Source organism: Urocitellus parryii, chromosome 16 (assembly GCF_045843805.1).
Source record: "Urocitellus parryii isolate mUroPar1 chromosome 16, mUroPar1.hap1, whole genome shotgun sequence".
Classification (NCBI taxonomy): Eukaryota; Metazoa; Chordata; class Mammalia; order Rodentia; family Sciuridae; genus Urocitellus; species Urocitellus parryii.
The window spans coordinates 16,440,442-16,458,283 of NC_135546.1; the positions used below are offsets into that span (position 1 = coordinate 16,440,442).

Consider the following 17,842-nt stretch of genomic DNA (forward strand, 5'->3'; position numbering starts at 1 on the left):
AGGACTTGGGACCTTGCTCTATTGGTTCCCGGGGGTTACAGGAGGGAGGGGCATTGGGACTCCCTGGCGAGCTCCCCCGGCTAGGGGCTGGAGTCCCCTGGCCAGAGGTGGACTTGACATGGTCTATCCAGCCCCAACTCAGAGAGAGGAGAGAGCAGGAATCCCCAAGGGCTTGGCCAATGTTTCACTATAAGAAAACTCAGGGGAGCAGTCAAGAGACCTGCCAGGCCACCGAGCCGGAGCTGGCAGAGAAACCCAGAGGCCGCCTGTCCCCTCGGAGCAAGCCCTGACGGTAGTCCTACTCTGCTCAGGTGACAGGTCCAAGGCAACCTTCTGAATTTATCAGAAACTAAAGACTGCTTCAATCACAGGGGCCTCCATGAGCCCCAAACCCCAACTTTCAAAGTCTTTCCTTGAAGTGGAACGTTTAACAGAGTAACATGAAACCCCTCGGCCCCCTTAAAACTGGTGTTTTCCCCGAGGCCCTGCATTCTGGGTTTTCTTTTTGTGGCCACAGTATGGACAAGATGCTTGTTCAACACGACTATTACTAGAATGTTCCCACGCAATGACGTCTTGCAAAGAGAAAAAGAATGATGAGTCAGGCTGCTTCTCCACCCCCAGGGGTTATCAATAAAGCCTCGTCCTCATTCCCCAACCTGCAGAGCTGCTCAGGGACACAGCGACCCTCCCTCTGCGCCCCAGCCGGGGTCCACGCAGCATGTCTGCAAGAGGCCAGCTCCGACGAGGAATCCACTGGCTGAAACCCACCTGAGTTCAGGACAATATTCAGGAACTGCTCTGTGATTCAGTCAGAGCATGGCCCAGTGCACCTTTAATAACAGAACTACTCCCACACATACAAGGATCTTTTTCTAAATGTCACTTGATTCGCTTCCCTGTGTCCACTGTGTATGTCACCCTTTGCTGTTCATTTCTACAGTCAGGAGGGGCATTTCTCTGGTCTTGGAATCTTTTCCTTTAGGAGAACTAAATAAGGTTTATGTAGAACAAAAACGTCCAGTTAAAATGCTCAATCAGAGTTTGAGACCCAAAACCAAAAAAAAAAAAAATCCAAAATGCTCAATCATACTAAAAAACCCAAGAATAAAAATGTTTCTAAAAAGTATAGGAAAGGTTAAAGCACAACAGTTTTGCTAGTTACTTTAAAATAATAGTGAAGAATTTTTCGCTTTTAAGTATTAAAGCGCTTACACTGGCAAAAAAAAAAATCACGTAAGAAAAGTAGCTGGTTTATTGTTATATTAATATTAGAACAAACCATGATGACAACAGCACCCACAGCTTATGCATGGCCTCGTGACAACACTGACAAGTATGTCCAAGTGACACTTTCAGCCAGGCACAGGGATGCACAACCATAGTCCTAGCAATATAGGAGGCTGAGTCAGGAGGATCTCCAACAGCTTGGCAAGACCATCTCCAAATAAAAAGTAAAAAGGCTGGGGACACAGCTCAGTGAAACAGTGCCCTGGGTTCAGTACCAAAATAAAAAGTGACCTGCGGTCTGAGTGAGGTAACCCACACCAGAAGTGGCAGGTGTCCTTAAGTTTTTGTTTTGGATACTGGGGACGGAACCAGGACCTGAGCCACACCCAACCCTGTGGACACAGGCTCTTGTAAGTCGCCCAGGCTGGCCTCCGCCTTGATCCTGCCCTGGACTCCCAAGTACTGGGACCACAGGTACGCACCACTGTGCCCAGCCCCTGAGGTTTTTTTAAGGAACAAGCAGGGTGCAGAGAGAGCAGTCACCTCTGATGAGCATTTAATAAAGGACCTCCCAGTCCATGGCAACCAAAGCTTTTCATTTCCAATCAAAACACTGGTTTCCAATGTACAAAACACTGGTGTTGTAAGTGCCAACTAAGCCTAAGTCTACCAACTGCTTGTTGGTTAAAATTGACTCTGTGAAGCCAAGGGCATTAGAATATTTTGTACAATCTACTTTGAGCCAGGTGTGGTGGGCACGCCTGTCACCCCAGCTACTTGGGAGACTGAGGCAGGAGGATTGCAAGTTGGAGGCCAGCCTGGGCAACCAAGTGAGGACCTCCCACAAAATAAAAGGGCAGAGGATGTAGTTCAGGGGTAGAGCATCCCCGGATTCAGTCCCCAGTACCAGGAAAAAAACTATTAACCTGAAAGATCTATCAGCAACACGACATAGTGTGTGTTTTTACTGACTTAAAAAGAAAACATGGAAACAAGTCCGACTAGACATGTGAACTGACTTGACAAGGGCTTTCCATTAGATAGTCTATTGTCTGAGCAGCAATCCTGTTAATGACAAGAAGGCAAAGGCATGAAGAAGAATACCTACTCTTCCCCTCAAACAAAATCGTCTGGACCACGCCCTGGGAGAAGCATTCAGGCTGTTATTCTAGTCCAAAGCAATGAGAAAGAAATAAAGAAGAATAAAGAACAAAGGAAGTATTTCAAGTGTATTCAATTGTTATTAAAGATGACCAGAAAGCAAACCAAACACACAACACACCAAAAAGCCAAGCAGAGGAAAGGCAGACTGCAAACACTAGCTCGGGGCACTTTTCCCTCTGCCTGAAGAACTGCTCACTAGCTCCCAGGCCCCGCCCTTGCCCTGCAACCCCTCCAGGGGCTGGGGTGCCCCATCACCGTTACTTTCTTTCCCAACCAGAATGAGGCTGCTCTGCCTTCTACCAGGGCTCCCCACACACTGGCAAGAAGGCATCCAGCTGTTAGCATCTCTTCGTGCGATTCCCGTCCTCACTGGAAGGATACACCAACCCGCTCAGCCCAGCTGCCGGCTGCTGGACAGGAAGGAATCTGAAAACTCCAGGGGCCCCAGAAACAGTATTGCAACAGCCCTGACCGGGTTGCACCCTAAAATTCTCTGAACCCCACCCATATGAACTGAGTGATCTCATCACTGTCCCCCAGGGGCCCTATTACCTCAATCATCCTGCTGTCCACGGGCAGGGTGGTGCTGACCATGTGGACATTCGGTGTGGATGTTGATCTCTGCCTCTGGGACAGGGAGCCCTCGGAGGCGGGGCTGGCGGTGTTGAAGGTGAAGGCGTGGGGCGTGGAGTATCTGTGCTGGGAACTGGAGGAGGAGAAGGAAAATCCCATCAGTGGCCATCGGGCTTCCCCACTGAGTCCTTTAACCAAGTACCTTCATTGAGATATTGAGGGGTACTGGGCAAGGTGGCACCGGCCTCTTTACCCCAGGGACCCGAGAGGTTGAGGCAGGAGGACTTCAAGTTCAAGGCCAGCTTGGGCTATTTATCAAGACTGTCTCAAAATAAAAAGGGCTGTGGGTGTAGCTCAGTGGTAAAGTGCCTCTAGGTTCAATCCTCAGTAACAAAGGAGGAAGGAGAAAAGAACTTAGGGGACAACTTGATCTGTACAACCCTTGACAAAATGTTTCATTCTGGGGCTGGGGCGGGCTCCGTGGGAGAGCACTGGCTAGATGGGTGAGGCCCTGGGTTCTGTCCTCAACACTGCATAAAAATAAATAAAACAAAGGGTGCGCCCACCTACAACTAAAAAAATCTTTTTAAGCATGTTATTCTTTTGACATGCAGAATTTTAAAACGCTCTTCTGTTAGGGTGCTTTTTTTGAGAAGCAAAATAATTATGGACTTGTAATTCACATGAATAGGAGACCAATACATTATAAAATTTCTCCTTCACCCCTACAGAACACCTCAAATTGCTATAGAATCTAGAAGAAAGAACAGATTCTTAACATTTGCCAAACACCAGCACCTACTAAGCTAGTTGGAATCTGCCCAGTTTAATTTAGAAAACTTCACACAAGATTTAAAACAGAGCTCAGAGCTGTCAGCCGGGCTGCCCCAGGCCAAGGCCCCGCCCCGCCGCCTCTCCAGGACCAGCACACAAAGGCAATTCCTGCGAATTCAGATTTTAGATCTGCAGTCCCAACTGTGCAGTGAACCACTGGCTTCTTTGGGCCAACAGCACACCTTCCCACCCAAACCGGGAAGAGCTCTGGGAAGCAGAACCCTGGGGTAGGCGGGTGTCTGGAGACCCAGCCTTGGCATCACACAGCGCCTGCCCCGGGACATCAGGCCCTGGGTTCCATTCCCAGCTCCACGCCCCCTCCCAAAAACAATGACCCAGCAGTCGGGGGTGGGGCAGCTGGGGTGTGGCTCTTTGGTTGAGTACCTGCCTAGGCCCTGGGTGCAATACCGACACCCGCCTCAGAGCACAACGTCAAACGCTGTCATTATTGCGGTGAAGACGAGTTCAAGCTTTGTTCCGATTCAGGGACACCTGCTTAGGAACTCAAGGGACTGAAGGCACGTTTTTCCAAGGAGAGGAAAAAAAAAAATCACCTTAAAAAAAAAAAAAAATCAGGGGCTGGGGTTGTGGCTCAGTGGTGGAGCGCTCGTCTAGCACATGCAAGGCCCTGGGTTCGATCATCAGCTCCACATAAAAATAAATAAATAAACTATTGTTTTCAACTACTTCCAAAAAATTAAAAATGTCAAAAAAAAAATCACCTTTGCAGGTACTTGTCTATTTATGCCTTCAGAAACCTAGATTGTTCCAATTTTCAGAGGCAAGTACAATTTTATGGCCCAATGTGGTTTGCAAAGTATCAAAAAAAATCACACATAAATATATATCACTTTATAAGGGCCTTTCGATGTTACCTGATTATATATGTATGAAAAATATTGTTAGGCAAAGGTGTAGATTTTACTTTAGGTTCTATTATACTGTGTAACAGTTAACACAAAGTCAACTAAATCCTGGTTCTTAAAGCTGAGAAACAAAATAAACTATAAGCAAGGCATAAAGAAAGGATATTTATACGAAAAAAATTATATATTTTTTAAGATAGCAAAAATACCATAGTCTTGGCAATTCGAGGCATTTCGGAAATGCGGGTCTCATTACTGATAAATCACTATTTCAGTTTGGGGACCAGTCCCATCGGGGCTCATCTTACTGTATACCAGAGAAGGCAGAGTGGCAAGCTTTTAAAATGAGATATTCAGGGAAGCGTTATGATACCAGAAGGAACTGTATACAGTCACTTTCTGGGATGTCAGAACTCCAGGGCCACAGAGGGAAGCGCCCATGGGAGGGGCAGCAGTAGCAAGGCCTGGAGGAGCGGCCAGGGCTCCACGCGCTGCGCTGTGAGGACTCCCACCATCTGTGGCAGCGCCACACCCCCACCCCGACATGAGTCCCCAAGAGGACAGCTCCAGGCGTCCCAGTACCTGACAGGGATCCGGGAAACAGACTCTCGCATCCGACGCATCGTCAGGGAGGGCAGCGCCGGGGCCCCGCTCTCGCCAATGGTGGAATTTGGAAACAACCTAAATGACATCAGCGACAGAAAGACTCATTTATAGCTGTGCAGAAATCTCGGAGAAAACCAGCTGCCCGCCTGGCAAACCCACAGCTGCCACACGGAAACCCCCCCACCACGTTCTCCACCACTGTTCCAGGCCACCTGGAGTAAGGGGACAGCAACCCAACAGCTGGGACTGAATGACTGCAGAATGTCATCTAGGAAGCGGTCCCCATGTTCAGCTCAGTCAAAATGCTTTGTACAGCTCCAGGAGGGCGCTGCACCACCTAGCCCACTTAGCGCTCTCTGGAAACCATGTCTCAGAGACAGAGAGAAGCAAAGCGTGCTCAGCGCCAGAAGTCGTCAGTGAGAGCAGAGGGGTCCTGCCTCCATGAGGCGCCCGCCCTCCCTGAGCCTGTGCTCAACCATCTCCCCTCAGCTCAGCTCAGCTCAGCCTCCTGGGAGGGGGTACTGCAGGGAAGGCCATGCTCCTTTTTTCAGAAATGAACTGAGGCTCAGAAGTGTCCGTTAGTGACAAGACTGAGAATGTGACATCTACTGGGCTCCAAAGTCTGTATCATTTATGTTACTCAAGCTGTCTGCAAAAGTCAACGTGTGACTAGCAAGAGAGCAAAGACCACATTCTCACTGTGGTGTGTGAGTGTGTGAGAGAGAGAGAGTGTGTGTGTGTGTGTGTGTGTGTTGGAAATTTAACTCAGGGTCTGTGGAGTGACAGTCCCTTAGCCCCACAGTGGTTTAATGATAATCCCTTAGTTTTCTGGTGCCTCCTACCCTCAAGAAAGGATAAAACTTTGACTTTTCACATCCCGGTAAACATAAGTTTTTGAAAGGCACGTATGAGCAGTTTTAATTGAAAGTTTCAATTACTTAATAAAATGTAACAAATACATTTTGATAATCGGTTTGTCTCCTGAAGGAAACAAGTATCTTTCAAACTGTTTTAAGCCCAAACCCTGTGTCTGAGGTAAAGAAACAGCACCACTGTGCCCTCCTGCCCTTCCGTGCCACGGCCTGGTCACCTTACTAAACAAAACAGAGCACGGTCGGTGGTGGCCTTGGAGATATCAATTCGAGGACAGGAAGGCCAGGAATCTTTTAGGTTTTGATACCCGCCTGTCCTTTTCCTCACTGAATGCCACCATTTATTTGACAGATGACAGGTTCTACCTGCCTAGTTTGGAGAATCTGACCAGCACACTAAAACCAGCTCATCTCCCAACCCCCGCGTTTCTAAAGCAGGTTCCAAGATCAAAACAATTCACCCAACAAGTCTGCCCCGAGTCTGCGCAGTCAGAACACACGTCCCCGCACCCCAATCTCTGGGGAAAGAGAAAGATGGTCCCTTACAGGAGCTGCCGGATGTTGCTCCAGTCCACGCACATGGTGGGGACTTTGGTGCTACAGTGCTCATGGAATTTGTAGCCACAAGTCTGACACCGAAATCCATTTAACAGGAACTTCTGGCAGATGTCACAGAAGGCAAGCTTCAGGAACGTCTTCCGAGCCTGTGACACAAGAACACGGGTGTGCATTACACAGTCAATGAACCCCGTCCAAAGGCATTTCCACCCAACCTCCCAAACGTCTATGCAGATGAAGATGCTGATGCAGAAATGAAGCACCCCTCCCGCCAACCATGTCTAAAGGGCCTTTGTAAACAAAGGCTTAGCCCAAGTTTTCAGCAATATAAAGAATTTACGCTCAGAAACTCCTAGTGTGCAACGCACGCCACCAACATGCCCCAGAGAGACAACACTGCGACTTACAAAGTTGTGTGTGGTGAGGGGCACGTGGTCCAGGAAGTCCACCTGCAGCTCCTCTCCGATCAAGGAGGCGGCGTCCGTATTCCAATCTAAACGTGCTTTTTTACTAAAAGTTTTGAAAAAGAGTGAAAAGGAAATGTTGGGACGAGTTGAGCCACTTAGACATGGCACATTCGATCCACACAACACCAAGAGCCGGTGTCCTTGTCCTCCTTGTCCTCGTGTTAAAAATGGGAAGATGGCCTGCCTGTCCAAGACTTGACTAGGAATCCATGTCTACGGACAACAGCTGGTGTTGTTAGTCTGCTTTGACAGTGACATGTACCACTGTCTTGGGAAGGGTGTGGGGGCGAGTGGGGTGATGGGTGGGTCCTCCCACCTCAGTCTCCCCAGCAGCTGGGATCGCAGGTGTGTTCCACCAAGTCCAACTTGTAACTGTATCTTAACAGAAGTTTTGTGACGTTGACATTCTATTTTAAAAAAACCCTAAAAGCTTGCCAAATGTATATAAATATGACCACAGTGCCAGGATTTTCGTGTGTGTCTGCCTACTTCAATCTAGAAGATTCATAAATAGAAAGGGACTACAAATGCACGTTACCATTAATAAACGAGTCGTATCTGCAGAGTTATTTACAGTCTGTAAAATTAAGTCTTGGGGAGACTCAACTGTCCTAAAACTTACCCTGAGACTACTGTGTTGTAGACAACACCAAATGTTATCTATTTAAATAAAAAAGAGTGCCCAGCTTCGCGCTCTGCCCCATGTCCAGAAGGGTGAATCTCCGTAAACAGAGAACATCAAACACAAGGCACCATTCAAACACTGGCCCCACCTACCAGAAATCTCTCCAAGCCCTCTTCCTGGTTATCCACAGTAAATACCCAGGACGGGGCCTAGGACACTCCACAGCACTTTCCAGTCCTGTGCGTCCTAGTGAAGAGGGAGGGGACCCCACCTCCGCTCAGCCCTCAGCTGCTCTGTCCCGTGGGGCCAGCTCCTGATCCTGCAGCTCTGGGGAAAAGCAGACCAAGCCCCTCCCGGTCTCAATCTTTCTAGTAATTCAGGAGCACTGTGGACGGACTGCCTGGTGGATCCACCCAGAGCTACATCCAGCTAAAGCTGAGGTCTGCTGTGAGGGTTTGAGCGTCCTGAACAGAAAGGAACAGATTCATTTGAGTTTGTTCCTCGGTGCAGAGTGTGGACTCCTCTCTGGAACTGGGACCTCCTCGGAACATGAAGACGTATGTGAAGAGGAGTAGCAGAAGTCATAGCTTTCCAAGAACACAGCCAAGCTCAAAGACCCTTCCAAAGTTTTCCCCATTTTGGGGGTAAAAATAACAGATCATGGATAATCATGGATGCTCGGTTGCTATACGTTTTAGTCGCGGTCCTTGAGGACACGCCTCCAGCTTGCCACCACCATGAGACACAGGGTAAGTTTTCCCTGCAGCAGAAGGATCGAATATTTTTTAGTTGTCAATGGATTTTACTTACTTATTTTTTTTTTATGTGGTGCTGAGGATTGAACTCAGTGCTGTACCACTCGGCCACAATACCAGCCACCAGCCGCCTTCTCAAAATTTTAAAGGTTAGAGGTGGAACTCCGTGGCTCAGCACCCCTGGGTTCAACCCCCAGGTTCCCCCCTAACGTGAATCTCTAGAGTTGACCTGGAAGGAGCAGAGACATACCCGGCCCCATCCTCAGGCACACCATCAGCACCCACCACGTATTTATTTCCAGAGAATATCCGGGCAAGGATGTCAAGCTCCTAGTGCCTTATTTCTCTGAATTACCTCTTCATAAACAAAGGTAGGTGAACACATGCTATTTTATGGAAAGCTAGCACAAATATTTTTAATGAAACTAGTTATTTGAGTGACTTTCTGAGAGAGGAGCTGGCGGCTGGAGCTCTTACCCTTTGTGTTCCTGGAGAAGTCGGAACACAGCGCAGCACTCGGGCTGCAGGCCTCTGACCTTGAGCGCCTTCATGAGGCAGTCGTGCAAGCTCATGCCATTCCGCACGTTGACCTGCGAACAAAACACGCCCTTAGGAACCACAGCGCTGCAGGAGCCCTCGGAAGAAGAGCACGGGTATCAATCAACGTGTCTGTCAAGGGGGCGCTGAAGACTTACAAAGCACTGACTGTAATGGCGAACACACATGCACACACAGGAAGCAACCTGAGTATCCAGCAACAGGGGAGTGCTTGAATCAAGCATGTAGCACCCAGACTGTCACACTAAACCCATTCACTTGTTGCACTGCTTATAATTAATGTAAAGGGGAATCCATGATGTACGAACTAGGGGAAAACATTTTCAAGATAACACAAAGAATAAGAGTAGGAAATGGGGACACCTGTTTGTACAAGTGTGGAAATACGCTTAGCAGTTACAATCAGAGATTGCAGTTGAGAATAAAGGACACTTTCCCTTTACACATCTCACTTATGTACACACAAACATGAACACCCCCCAGAAAGGAACATGAGCCAATATGAGCCATAGACAAAATGAGATGAGTTTATGGGATTTTAAAAAATTGCCTCTTCTTGCCCAGTGTGGTGGCCCACACCTGTCATCCCAGTGGCTTGGGAGGCTGAGGTAGGAGGATCATGAGTTCAAAGCCAGCCTCAGCAATGATAAGGCCCTGAGCAACTCAGTGAGACCCTGTCTGTAAATAAAACACAAAATAGGGCTGGGATGGGGCTTGGTGGTCAAGTGCCCCTGAGTTCAATCCCTGGTATCCTCCACCCCCACCCCCCCCAAAAATTGCCTATCTCAACAAAATGGCTCAACAAAATGTTAGGGTTTTCCTAACAAAAATTTTCTCTCACATGTGCTTTCCACCGTTATACCGTTAAAGGGGAAACAGGAAGTGCACGAAATAGTCGCTGTCCTGCTGGAGGGACACAGGCCAGTGTTATCCCATATTTACATTCATAGCACACCACACAGCCTTGGTAGCATCCAGTCCCTCCACTATCACTCGTACCCACTCTTCAAAGCCTAGTTAGAGGCTGGGCATGGTGGCACGGGTGTCCCCACTTCCTACTCTTACTCTTTGTATTATTCTGACCCAACTCAGAAGGCTGAGGCAGTAAGATCCCAAGTTGGAGCCCAGCCTCCACAACTTAGCAAGACCCCGTCTCAAAATAAAAAGTGCTGGCAGAGTAGCTCAGTGGTAGAGCACCCCTGGGTTCCATCTCCAATGCAAAAAAAAAAATATGTCAGGCCACTCAAGTCGGCAGAGCCAGCGAGGAGGACAGAACACAGCTGGGCGACACCTGGGAACTGCCCTCAGCGGGCTTCCTCCTCCTGAAGCTCCAAGTGCAGCAGCTCACAGAGGCCATCCCAGTTCTTTTGTAGCCTCTTTGGTCACGGATGGTTTCCTTCTGTCCTTCAGATGTGTGGAAGAGAGGGAACATGCTATCAACAGGCCAAGAGGGGGACCGAGTGATTTTTCATGTAGATGATGTTGTCTCTTGGCCGGGCGTGGTGGCACATGCCTTTAATTCGGCGACTTGGGAGGCTGAGGCAGGAGGATATTAAATTGAAAGCCAGCCTCAGCAACTTAGGCCCTCAACAACTCAGCAAGACTCTTTCTCTAAATAAAATATAAAAAAGGGCTGGGGAGGGGGCTCAGAGGTTAGGCACCCTTGGGTTCAATCTCTGGTACCAAAAAACAAAACAAAACAAAAAAAAAATACCAACTCTCTACCCCACCCATCCTCCCTGAAGCCCAGTTCTGGGGACTGAGCCCAGGAGTGCTCTGTCACTGTGTCACACCCCCAGTCCTTTTTAAACTTTGAGATGGGGTCTCATTCAATTGCCCAGCGTGGGCTCAAACTTACAATCCTCCTGCCTCAGCTGCCCAAAATGTGCACCCAGCAAAGTTACCTTCATCCCATGAATTCTCTGAGGAAAAACACTGGGCCGGTAGGGAGAGGCTGGGTCACCTGATACCTTTGGCCCATATAAATGTTTTATTTACAAATAAATACATGAAATTAACATTCTAAAACTTTCTTGTACACACCAACATAGTTCAGATCTATGTAAACTGAACCTTGTATCAAAATAATTGGGAAAGAAGAGATGGAATGAGATTGAACAGAGCGGCCACCCTTCGCTCACTGTGACCCGGGAGGATGGGCATCACAACCCCGACCTCTCCACTTCCATGTGTACTTTAAATGCTCCACGGGTTGGTTCTAGAGGCTTCCGGAGACAGTGTTAATCTCAGAGAGACCCCATGCATTCCAGGAAAGCAAGTGAGCTATGCTGGCCGAACCACAAAGACACCAAGAATGAGGACAATGAAGGTGAACCCGGAGCCGCGCAGCACCAGGACCTCCCTCCGTCAACTCGGCGAGGCCAGGCCTGCAGAGCGGGAGGCAGCCCCTGGCTACAGCATCCATCATCCTAAGTCCCGGGCTCCTGGAGCAGGACTGTTCTTGAAGTGCTCCCTAACCCGGCGAGATCCCCCTGGTGGCTGGTGCTAGCCTCGTCCCAGGAGCTGTGAAAGCACAGATCTGCAGCTCCTCCCTCCCCCATGCTCAGGAGGCTGCATCTGAACCTGTTAGCAGATTACAGATGCCACGGTTCTCGGCTCAGGTCACTCGCTCACGCAGTAACACTGAGAAGCAGCAGAGTGGCATGTCACAGCAGCAGGGTAGTACAGAAGACACACCACAGCAGACACTGACCATCTACTGCTCCTTACTTCTAAAACTCTTTAAATAACCTTCCCCATCCTTTCTCTGGACCTGCTCTTTATTACCCCAGATGTACGCTGCGATCCGCTGGTGATTTCTGAGTGTTCACTGTGGTTCCAGGGGCGCTGTCCCCTGGCAAGTCACTCCTGCCTCGCCTGCTGCTCCCCCAGAGCTGGATGCCCGGGCAAAGGAAGCTGGTTCTCCCGGAGGCAGATATGATCCATCCTTGGCCAAAGAAACAGGAGAAACTAACCCCTGCTAAAACTTTCTCCCAAGCTGCAGAGGTCGAGCTTATAAAGTTACTGGGTCTGCGGCCCCGCTGTGTTCTAAACAAAGAGCACGAGGAAGACGACGCATCCCACGCTGAGGAATGACCACAGCCCAGTGGGCTCGGGAATCAGGCACAGGACTAAGCAGGAGCTCAGTCTGTCAAGGTCAGGGAGCAGAGGTTCAAACCATCATGCACCATGCATCCTTTGGGTCGGACGCTCGGGCTCCATCCACCAGCACCGGCCAAACTGCTGCCCGACCCTAGCTCTAGGCAAACTGGTAGAGATGGCAACGGAGGGGACAGTAACGCCCAGAAGGAGGGCCACATGGTCCTCAGACTCCCCTAACATTCCCAATTCCTACTTGACCTGTCAATTTAAGGTCAGAAAGGAAACTTTTCATTTTAGGAAGGGGAACAAACATAAATGTAGTTGGCCTTTTGTGGTTTCAGGTCAAAATGCACCTGAAAGTGCCCAACACTGCAAATGGGGGGTCCAGAGGTTCCCAAATGAAGTATAAACGAATTTATAAAGAGGCCGGGGGTGGGGTGGCTCTGTGGCAGAGCACTTGCCTAGCGTTTGGGAAGCCCGGGGTTCCGTCTCGCTCTCTTGCAGTCTATTAGCACACTGACGACACTGGCTGGTCCAGCCGGGCCCACCTCGGTGCCTGGCTTCATCTACGGGGCCCACGGGGGGGGGGGGGGGGGGCAGCTGTGTTCGCACAGAGAGCCAAGGGTGGAAAGGAAGAGACGGGCAAGTTTTGCACTAAGGTTTTCTCGAATGTCCCCAAGCATAATACAACTTGATTTTTCTATTTCAGACACTTTCTATTTCATATTGGAGAATAGTAAACTTTGAGTCATAAAGTGTTAGAAAAACTGGACATCTTATGTAGGAACACTCAGCGGCAGTGTCCTACCATGATGCCAACGTGAACCTGTCACTGATTCTAGAAGAATGCACTTCACGGAAGTGACAAGTGTCCTGGCAAAGGGACAGGAGACACTGACCATCGACTGCTCCTTACTTCTAAAAACTGTGATCTAAGCTGCCTCTGGATTTGTCCTGAGCCTGTGAAACATATCCGAACGGTTTTCTTAATTTCCCCATACTTTTTAAAAACTACCTTAGCTGAAAGAACTAAAGAAACTTTTCAAAGAAAAGGATAATTTGCCTGGGTAAGTAGCAGAGAGGAGGCCAAGATGGGCGATAGGGACCTTGGGAGGAAGGCTCAGGGATGGGGAGAGGAGGGAGGAAGGAGAGCAGCAATGTGACAAGACAGAGTCCACCACTGGAAAATGAGTTGATAAAGACCCATGATGAGGTTCCCGCCTCTGAGCGGCCACACTGTCCTCTACACGCAGAAAGGCAGCCGGGGGTCCCCAGGGGAGCGCGCACATACCACTGTTCTCTGCTTGTTTGGCAAGAAGACCCGGATAGTGCTGCTGGCCTTGGAAGAGTCTGTGAGCTTGCCGTCGTCCGACGCCCGGCGCTGGTAGCCGAACTGCTGGCCTATGGTGGGGGAGATGCAGCTGGAGCCGTCGAACACGGCGTCTTTGAGTCCAAAGCCATTGCTGATCGTCCTCCAGGCCCCCTGAATGTGCTCCATTGATGCAGCGTAGACGACACTTGAACCTGGGCGAGCAAAACCAGTGATTATGATTCTAGAACAAAAGTGCTTCAAGGAGCACCACGTACAGAGCAGGGGTGAGCCTTTTTTAGAATCTATAAATCATACAGAAAAATTCCTATAATAGTCTGTTTCCACAAATATTCCAGACAAAACAAGGGCAATGGGGACAGGAGCTGGGGTTACATTGCCAACCTGGGGCGCAGGCCCAGACCTCCTGGCTCCTAGTGGAACACTTTGTCAATCGCGTTTCTCTCCTTTAGGGATTGCTAAGGATGAGTCACTGCCCTTGAGTCTGACCAACACATTACTATGAGGACTGCGGGGGAGGGGCTGGGGACACAGCTTGGTTGGTAGAGGGTTTGGCTGCCAGGCACCAGGCCTGGGTTCAATACCAGCACCACCACCCCCCACCCCACACACACAAAAAGCGCGAGCATCAGAATATATGAGGACGAAAGTGGGTTTTTTCTTGCTGCTGTTGTTCTGCCTCCAAGAAAGAAAAAGAAACATTTCTTTTTTTTTTTTTTAAGAGTGAGAGAGAGAATTTTTTAATATTTATTTTTTAGTTCTCGGTGGACACAACATCTTTGTTGGTATGTGGTGCTGAGGATCGAACCCGGGCCGCACGAGCGCGCTACCGCTGAGCCACCTCCCCAGCCCAAGAAACATACTTCTAAGATGTGTGCTGCAAACCTTATCTTTCTCTGTCTCTCCATCTTTTTTTTTGGGCGGGGGGTACTAGGGATTGAACCCAGAGATGCTTAAACACTGAGCCCCACCCCCTGCCCCTTTTTAATAACATTTCCTTTAGAGACAGGGTCCCACTGAGTTGCATAGGACTTTGCTAAATTGCTAAGGCTGGCTTTGAACTTGCCATCCTCCTGCCCCAGCCTCCTAAGCCACTGAGATTACAGGTGTGCACCACTGTCTCCAGATAACATTGCATTTAATTTGTGTAAGAAGCCCAGAGATTTTAAATTACTTCCTGAATCCCCTTCCCCAACCCTAGTCCAGTACTGGAGACTGAACCCAAGGAAGCTCTGTCCCCAGCTGGCTCTCATTTTTAAACAGGGTCTCCCTAAATTGCCCAGGTTGGCCTAGAACTTGTGAACCTCCCGCTTCCATCTCCCAAGCAGCTGGGATTACAGGCATGTGTCACTGCACCTCACCGACTCCTTTTTTAAACCAAAGGATGCACGCTACCTGCCCAGGAAACTCCAGGGAATAGGCCCAAAACCAGATTCCACATCTGTCTAGATTTCATGTCCACGAATTTTCCACTATTAACTGTCAGTTCAGTTTTGGTGCAAAAACAAGCTTATAAACAGAACCAAGCAAGGACAGCCATCCAACCCAGAACAATCAAATGCTTTAACCAGACAACAAGGTAACTGCTCTGGAAATCACAGCTAGGACACAACCACAGCACATCAGGCACTCTCAGATATCAGGCCTCAGGAGGCCCTGCTGGTGGCTTAGAAGTCAGCACTACGCAGGAGCCGCAGACTGGTTTGCTCCTTTAGAAAACTGCCAGGTTGACGGAGAATCCCATCCTTCAAGGCTTCTCTCAGAAACTTGTTTTGTCTTGCTAACAGCTGCTTTCGCTTACTACAGAGGGCACACGCCATCTCTCCTCATCACCTTGACCCCTGCGCACTAACACTCTAGGTAGGAACCAGGGCCACATTTTCAGCTGACGGAGTCCTCACACAGTTGAGCTGGGTGGGATTCAGAACCTGGCAGCCCCAACTCCACCCCCTCACCTGCCCAGGTATGTGTGACCACGAAATCATTTCAGAGCCGAAAGAGCCTAGAATTAGAGACTACATAATCCACACCTCTTGTTTTCAACCAGAAGTTTCTGTCTGACTACCCACTATGTGGTACACTCTCTCCTATCAAAAAGGGGGTTAGATATTAACTAATCAGCCTTCAATATCTACAGGTTTCCACATTTGTGGATTCAATCAATATAAAAAATAAGTATAAAAAATCAATATCATGTATATCAATATTTTAAAAAGTTGCAACTGTACTGAACATCGACAGACTTTTTTCTTCTCATTATTCCCTAAACAATACAGTGTAACAATGATTTGCTACAGACAATAAAGTATACAGACATAAGTTCTATGCAGCTACTACTCCATTTTATATAAGGGACTAAGGGACTCTAGCACACACAGATTTTGGTATGGGAGGGCGAAGGTCCTAGAATTAATTCTCAGCAGACACTTAGGGACCACTGTATCCTGAACTGACAGTTGAGGAAACCAAAGAGGTTCAAATTTATTCAGAATCACGACATATCTCAAACAATCTTTTCTTTTTTTGGTACCAGGGACAACTGAACTCAGGGACAGTTATCCATTGGACCACATCCCCGGCTCTTTTTATTTTAAGACAGGGTTTCAGTAAGTTGCTGAGGCTGGCCTCGAACTTGGCAATCCTCCTGCCTCAGCCTCTGAGTCGCTGGAACTGCAGGCATGTGCCACCACGTGCAGCTCCCTTAACGGTCTTGGTATTATCACCTTTTCTGGAAGAGAAAAGGTAATAACCACTAAAATATTGAAACGATCTTAAAGACTAATCCAGTAATTCTACTCTAGGAATTTAACCTATAAAAACTAAAGTCCATAAACATACATGCACAAGCACAGGCACCGCAGCGTGGTCCATACTCTTGAAAAACTGGGGAAAAGAACAAATACCCAGCCACAGGGAACCAGACAATGTTGACATGGAGTATGATAAACTGAGGTTGATCCACATGTGTGCAAATGGAAAAAGATCAGCAAGACAAAATAAAAACAGAAAAAATAAGTGTAGCTTAAACCCAAAAGAGGAAGGAAATCTAAGAGGGGGTGGCAGATCTAGAATTACCAACCAAGCATTAACAGTGATTATTTCACAGAACTATAAGGAATTTTTATTATATATACTACCTATTTCCTTTTTGTTTTTATATTTTACTATTCCATTAGAAACTACTTTCTTCAGGGCAGGGGGCAATGCTGGGATCAACCTGGGCCTCTCCCGCTCACCCACACTCTGACCACAGAGGATGGTAGTACGTGCTCCTGCGCAGAGCTCCTCACACAGCTACATTTTAAACTTTTACCAACCCATTTTATTTCTGTAAGGGGGAAAAATAATCCTACAGCCTTCAACTGACAAGGCTAAGACACTGTCTCCCACCTCTGGCACCTAAACCTGACCTCACTCACTCCTAACTCCATACCCAGGGTACCAGGAGATCACCACAGCACTTCGTTTCCCTAGATATTTTTCCCCTCCACTATGGAAGGAGAGATGAAGGCACTTAGGACCAGATGGGAAAATAGACAGAGGGAAGCCCCATCTGAGCAACTCAAATGCAGTCATGCTAATCTCTACAACTGCCAGCACAATGTCAGCTCCTAGTGACACACCTCTCATTAAATAACTCACAATAAAGCCGGGAGGTGGTGCATGCCTGTCATCCCAGCAGCTCCAGAAGCTGAGGCAGGAGGATCACAAGTTCAAAACCAGCCTCAGCAACTTAGCAAGGCACTAAGCAACTCAGTGAGACTCTGTCTCTAAATAAAATACAAAATAGGGCTGGGGAGGGGGCTCAGTGGCCGAGTGCCCCTCAGTTCAATGTCCTCTATCTACCTCCCCCACAAAAAAGCTGATTGTTAAGTACATCATTTGAAGATAATTTTGGCAACATAGGCTTATATAGAAACTAATTTTAAAGCTTCATTTCTGTCCAATAATAAAAAATAATTTTTAGACACTCTTCACACACAAAGTAGTTTTTCATTATCACCAAAGATCCCAGACCTTAAACACTTATTTATGTCTGAGAATCTGCACTTCACAGACCAAACATTTACTTTTTACATGCCAGCGAAGATGCCTGCTTGTTATTTTACTAACTGTGATAGCTAAATTCTACGAAGTCTTTTTAAAACAGTCTTCAGTGTACTTAATATGAACTCATCCAGTCTATTCTAGAATCCAGGTTCAATAGGTTCTGAGCTGCTTCCACCTGCATTCCAGAACCTTCTCCCCCACCTCTCAACTTCAAAAAAAAGAAAAAAAAAAAGCCACTGGGTGTGGTGGTGC

General features: G+C 48.1%; 1 protein-coding gene across 3 annotated transcripts in view; it reads right to left on the reverse strand.

Moving 5' to 3' along the window:
* The window catches only part of Raf1 (Raf-1 proto-oncogene, serine/threonine kinase), a 64,697-nt gene that overhangs the window by 9,298 nt on the left and 37,557 nt on the right, over positions 1 to 17,842 (reverse strand). For all 3 annotated transcript variants that reach the window (XM_077793486.1, XM_077793485.1, XM_077793484.1), the window contains 6 exons: positions 13,502 to 13,734; positions 9,028 to 9,140; positions 7,111 to 7,213; positions 6,692 to 6,849; positions 5,250 to 5,348; positions 2,947 to 3,100 (listed from right to left, as the gene is read on the reverse strand). In XM_077793486.1, coding sequence (XP_077649612.1) covers positions 2,947 to 3,100; positions 5,250 to 5,348; positions 6,692 to 6,849; positions 7,111 to 7,213; positions 9,028 to 9,140; positions 13,502 to 13,708 — 834 coding nt within the window. In that variant the 5' untranslated portion in view covers positions 13,709 to 13,734. The remainder of the gene's footprint in view (positions 1 to 2,946; positions 3,101 to 5,249; positions 5,349 to 6,691; positions 6,850 to 7,110; positions 7,214 to 9,027; positions 9,141 to 13,501; positions 13,735 to 17,842) is intronic.